Consider the following 5,798-nt stretch of genomic DNA (forward strand, 5'->3'; position numbering starts at 1 on the left):
CCCAGTTCCTGGTTGCTTTCTTCAGGTTGTGTCCTCCCTCTTAGAATTCTTTGTAATGCTGGCTTACTGTTTATGTATTCATTTAGTTTTTCTGTGCTATTAAAAGTTTTCAGTTCTCCATCGAATGTGAATGCTAGCTTTGCCGGTATATTAGTCTGGGTTGGCAGTTATTGGCTCTCAGGGCTCGTATGGTGCTTTCCCAGGCTTTTCTTGCATTCATTGTTTGTGTGGAGAGATCTGCAGTAATTCTAATTTTTTTCCCGTTGTAGTATAGCTCCTTCTCCATTTTTGCTGCATGCAGGATTGTTTCCTTATTATTCAGATCCATCATTTTATTTTCTGCCTCTGGTTTTTCTCTGAGTGTTCGTCTTTTTGTTGTTGTCGGTCTCTTGGGGAGATTAAGCGTTGGAACTCGAACTCTCTTTTTGGTTGGAGAGAGCTGTGGTGTTTCCCTACTGCCCCATCGCCATCTTGGTCCCCCCTCTCTTGCCTGGTTTCTTAAATCAGTATGAGCAGGCAGAAAGAAGCTCTGCCTTCCCAGGGACTTTATGACCCACCTCCCAGGCTAGTTCAGAGGAGGTGAACTGTTTTGAGTATCACAAAAGAGGGAGATGGCTCTTTCCTCTAGCTTGGAGTTCCTGTGATGGGGCTACTTGTGGGTAGGGTTGAGGCCTGTCAGCAATCAGTAGCTTTTCCCTGAGGGGCTAGCTCCTGAGACACTCACACAGCCCAGCCTAAAGCCAATGTCAGGATTTATGTATACTGAGTTTCCAATTGTTTTTCCTTTACCCTTCTGCACCTGGGGCTGCTGGCTGTGCTGCAGAGGGATGGGGCAGCCTGCAGCTGTTTACCCAGTGAAGAAAGTTACTCTGCCCTGGGCAGAACTTGCTCTGCTGAGAAGGGCAACTTTGGGGGCAGGGGTGGAGCTGAGCCCAGCAGGTCAGGTTCTTTTGACCTGTTGAAAGGCCCTATTGCTTCTTCGAAGGCCTGAGTTACAAGCTAGCTGCTCTAACCTGGTCTTTGTCAGTATCAAAGATGGAGTTCCTCTCTGGTGGTGGGGGAGGGGCTACCTTCCCACTGTTGCTCTGTGAGAAAGCATGAGGATGTCTTGTGGGGTATTCATGTCTTTCCCTTTGCTTCTGGGTGGTCCACAGTCTGCGACTGTCTGTGGTCAGCAGGATGATTTCCACTCCTTGTCAGTTCTTGCTGGCATTGAGTAGAATCCACTCTCACACCATCTCTGGCGCCTTTTTCCCAGGCTCTTCTCTGTTGATATGGCAGCTGCCATGGACACTGGTGAGTGCTCAAATCTGTCTCCTTAACCAAGCTGCCTGAATTTTTCCTCTCTGGCCAAACTTTCTGTACTATGATGGCACACTTAGTGTGACTCTCCAGCCTTGGATTTTTCACTGTAATACTAAAACTGGCTTCTACGTGAGAGCTTGCTTACTCCCCAGCTTCTCCTCTGCCATCTTCTCTCTCCCCCTATTCGAAAATATTACTATTTTTAAAAAATAATTTTATTTTTGAATTACAGGCGCAGGGACACAGCTCATCGGAAGATCAAGAATATGTTCTACAAAGTAATCCAAAAACGCAGGCAGTCAGCAGAAAAAATTGATGACATTCTTCAAACTTTACTAGATTCTACATACAAGTAAGAGCAGATCAGATTGCATATCAAATTGAAGCAGGAAAGTAGTCATTAAAGCATAATTAAATAGTATTTTTAGTTAAAAGGTAAGAGTAGAAGCTATGGTGCTTTTAATTGATGGAACCTAAATTAGTATTGAACCCTGTGGCCAAGAATAATGAAATTGGTATGTAAATATGACTCTTTGTCTAAGGGTGGAGGCATGCAATGTTGAGTGGCTGTGTGCTTCCTTCCCTAGAGATGGGCGGCCTTTGACAGATGACGAAGTGGCAGGCATGCTTATTGTGCTGCTCTTGGCTGGGCAGCATACATCCTCAACTACTAGTGCTTGGATGGGCTTCTTTTTGGCCAGAGACAAAACACTTCAAGAAAAGTGTTACTTAGAACAGAAAACTGTCTGTGGAGAGAATCTGCCTCCCTTAACTTATGACCAGGTTTGTTGGAGTTTTCTGTTTCATTGCTGCCTTTTATATTGTCTCTTTTAAATAGACACTTTGAGATTTGTCTGTATATTTTAGCTTAAGTTAATAAGCTTCTATATTTTTAGAAAACTCAATAACTTTATCTACCTATTCCAGAGTGATTGTTTTTTTCTATTCAACTTACTCTGTTTTACACAGATGCCTTGGGAATTCTATGGTGGTACTTTGGGTTTCAAGTCTGGCTTCTGTAGGTTCAGGAAAGTATTGTGTATGTTGTGTGTCTTAGGAAAGGTAAAAATCTCTGAATTAAAGTTTCTGGTCCAGGGGCTGGGAAGGTGGCTCAGTGGTAGAGCGCTTGCCTTGCATGCATGAGGCCCTGGGTTCGATTCCTCAGCACCACATAACCAGAGAAAAAAAAGCCAGAAGTGGCATTGTGGCTCAAGTGGTAGAGCACTAACCTTGAGCTGAAGAGCTGAGGGACATCGCCCAGGCCCAGATTCCGGCCCACAACCGGACCCAAAAAAATAAAAATAAAAATAAAGTTTCTGGTCCAGATGGTCAAATTGTTCAGGGAACATCCAGAGTAATAATGATAGTAATGGAGATTAGAAACCCAAAACATTGCATCTAGCTTGCTGGACAGAAAAAAGAGGACTATGCAACCTGCTATTTTGTCTCTGAAGCAAATCTGGCTATATACTCTTCCTGGAGTTTTTTTTCTTTTCTGGGTGTGTGTCTGTTTTAAGTCCTTTAACATGGTGTGTTAACATTAATTTTTAAATGGTAAATAATTGCTACATTCCTGGGCTATATGGTCATTTTATAGGTTCCTGCATCTTTTTTGCTAATATATTCTTTTGAGGATTTTCCACTGAAATTCATAAAGGTTATATATTTAGAAAGTAAAATTGATCTAGGGTGGACTTAGTGGTAGAGTATCTGCTTAGCAAGCTGGAGGTCTTGAGTTGAAATTGCAGTATTACCATGAAAAATCTAAAATTAAACCAGAATGAGACAATTCTGGACATCAAAGTTCCTTGTTGGAAGGTGGGTTTTTTGTTTAGTTTTTTTTAAAACTGACTTTTCTGGATTAAGTATCTAAAGTACATATTTGTCTTATAAAGTTGTTTAACTCTTTTTTTAAATGTTAGTAGTCGCCTAATGATATTTAGAGATTTTTTTTACTGTCTTGAATAATTAAGTCTTTCAACTTTTCTGAGGGGCTTTTTATGTCGACATGTTATTAATACCATTTATATATCAATAATAGCAATTAAAATTCAGCCTTCATTTCTGTTTGTGTAGATTAGTAATAGGTGAGCCGTCAGAGCCTTGTCAGATATTACTTGGGCATGTCATTACTCTGTATATGCAAACACACTTCAAAATTACTGTGTAGATGTGTTTAAAGTCTCTTATAGCCATCTGATTCCCTACTTTTCCTGTTAAACATTTTGTTTTATGTCTTGTTGGCTCTAAGTAATATCACAACCTCATCTGCCTGTAATATTAATATAATTTCTGTTGGTTGGGTTTGACAAGTTTTGGCTCCTTTAGAGTTGTTTGGTTGCTGTAGTTGAAATCTTGCTGTTTCCAAGACTACAATGGATCTGCAAGTTGTAGTTACATTACTACAAGATTTACTCTTCTAAGATTCTTTTTTTCTTTCATCCTTAACTATCTCTCTCTCTTTCTCTCTCTTTTTGAACTGGTTCTGGGCCTGGGCATTGTCTCTAACCTTTTTAGCTCAAGGTTAATGCTCTACCACTTGAGCCATACCTCCATTGCAGGCATTTTTATTTTTATTTTTTTAAGAGACTGCCCAGACTGGCTTTGAATTATGATGGTCAGATCTTAGCCTCTCCTGAGCTACCAGTGCCAGCTAACTATTTAGATGTTGCAAAATATTTGGTTAATTTATCTGAGTTCTGAAGAAGTTGACATTGGCGATTTTTGTAAATGTTCTTATTTTTTGAAAGAAAACTTTCTGTAAGTCCTTACTTGAACTATTCTTCAGAGTGGCTGCCACTCTTCTTGTCACATCTTGCCTGCCTTTCTTTCTCTCCCTCCCTCCCTCCCTCCCTCCCTTCCTTCCTTCTTTCCTTCCTTCCTTCCTCTCTCTCTTTCATCTCCTTTCTTTCTTCTTTCTTTCTTTCTCTCTCTCTTTCTCTTTCTTTCTTTCTTCCTTCCTTCCTTCCGATGGATAGAAATGTAACATGATGAGTTCAGCCATATTAAAATGGTTCCCCCTTCCCCTCTACCAGCCAATCATGTACTAAGAAGTTAAAATAATTTTTATACTGTTCGTTTGTTAAATGTTTTTTTTTTTTTTAAAAAAAACAACTCAGGAAGTTCTTTCTCTTTTTAGCTCAAGGACTTACATTTGCTTGATCGCTGCATAAAAGAAACATTCAGACTTAGACCTCCTGTAATGACTATAATGAGAATGGCCAAAACTGCTCAGGTGAGTGTCTTGGCATGATTTCCCATTCTATGTCCTTGCTTTTTAATCAAAGAAAGGAAATATAATAGCATCAAAACATTTTAAAATTAATTTTTATTAGGTTCCTTTATTTAGCTGCTTTTATTCAGGGTCTTCTATGGAGCTCAGATTGGCCTAAGCTGGACTTGGAATTGTCCAACCAATACTTCTAAGTATTGGGATTATAGGTATCTACCACCACTATGGCCAAAGACACTTTTTTAAATTATGAAAGTTAAATTGTCAAGGACACAGAATGACCCACTGTGATACTCACAGACATTATGCTGGAAATGAACTTTCCAACGTCTGTGATGGGGGGAGGTGTGGAGGAAGTGTGGGAGAGAAGGACAGTAGGAGAAAAACAAAGGAGGGGTAACACTGTTTGAGAATAAATGTACTCATTATGTTACTCCAGAACTGTAACCCCCCCCCCCCCGTACAGCATCTTTACAATAAAATAAAATTAAAACAGTTAAATTATCTTCACTTCGGAATAGTTTTTAATTTTTTGTTAGGTAAGTTATAATTTTCTTTAACATTTTATTTAATTTTTAAAAATTTTCTGAACTTTTTCAAAAGATAATTTTAAAGACATTTTTACATAATTGCAGGTAGCATATGTACTAATCTCGAATGCTAATTCTGCTATTCATTCTCAGTTAACAATAGGGATTTTTTAGAAATACATTTTACTTGCTTTAACTAATAATGTCTTGTTGGGGAGGCGCTGGAGGGGGAGGGAAAGTATGAGAAAAATGAGGGAGGGAGTAACAATGTTTGATAAGAAATATACTCATTACTTTATGTTTGTAACTGTAACCCCTCTGTACATCACCTTGACAATAAAATTAAATTTAAAATAATGTTTTGCATTGGAGAAGGAACTGCATGGCAATGTGCTTGTTTAGTTAGTATATATGAGGTGCTGGCTTTGATCACTAGCACTGGTTTATTTTAAAAAAAGCAAGCTGTTGTTATAATTGTAACAGTATGAATCATACACATCAGATAATGGAAGGTTCCTTGAAATTCTACTTTACCTCATATGCATTATATGTATACTTCTAATTCATTGGTGGCTCACTTGCAAATCATTTTGATTTAAATTAAAATTTAGCTGACCTATTTATTTTTTTATTTATTGTAAAAATACTGTACAGAGGGGTTACAATTACATGGGCAAGATAATGAGTACATTTCTTATCAAGCATTGTAGCCTCCTCCTTTGTTTCCCCTT

General features: G+C 38.7%; 2 protein-coding genes across 2 annotated transcripts in view; one reads left to right on the top strand and one right to left on the bottom strand.

Annotated features, from left to right (window-relative positions):
• LOC105992922 (lanosterol 14-alpha demethylase-like) overlaps window positions 1-4,562 on the top strand; it is a 33,603-nt gene extending 29,041 nt beyond the window's left edge. Inside the window, exons 6-8 of the mRNA XM_013026018.1 lie at window positions 1,538-1,657; window positions 1,893-2,088; window positions 4,445-4,562. Coding sequence (XP_012881472.1) covers window positions 1,538-1,657; window positions 1,893-2,088; window positions 4,445-4,558 — 430 coding nt within the window. The 3' untranslated portion in view covers window positions 4,559-4,562. The remainder of the gene's footprint in view (window positions 1-1,537; window positions 1,658-1,892; window positions 2,089-4,444) is intronic.
• Akap9 (A kinase (PRKA) anchor protein 9) overlaps window positions 1-5,798 on the bottom strand; it is a 200,131-nt gene that overhangs the window by 55,179 nt on the left and 139,154 nt on the right. The window lies entirely within an intron of this gene.

Source organism: Dipodomys ordii, unplaced genomic scaffold (genome assembly GCF_000151885.1).
Source record: "Dipodomys ordii isolate 6190 unplaced genomic scaffold, Dord_2.0 Scaffold90, whole genome shotgun sequence".
NCBI classification, from domain to species: domain Eukaryota; kingdom Metazoa; phylum Chordata; class Mammalia; order Rodentia; family Heteromyidae; genus Dipodomys; species Dipodomys ordii.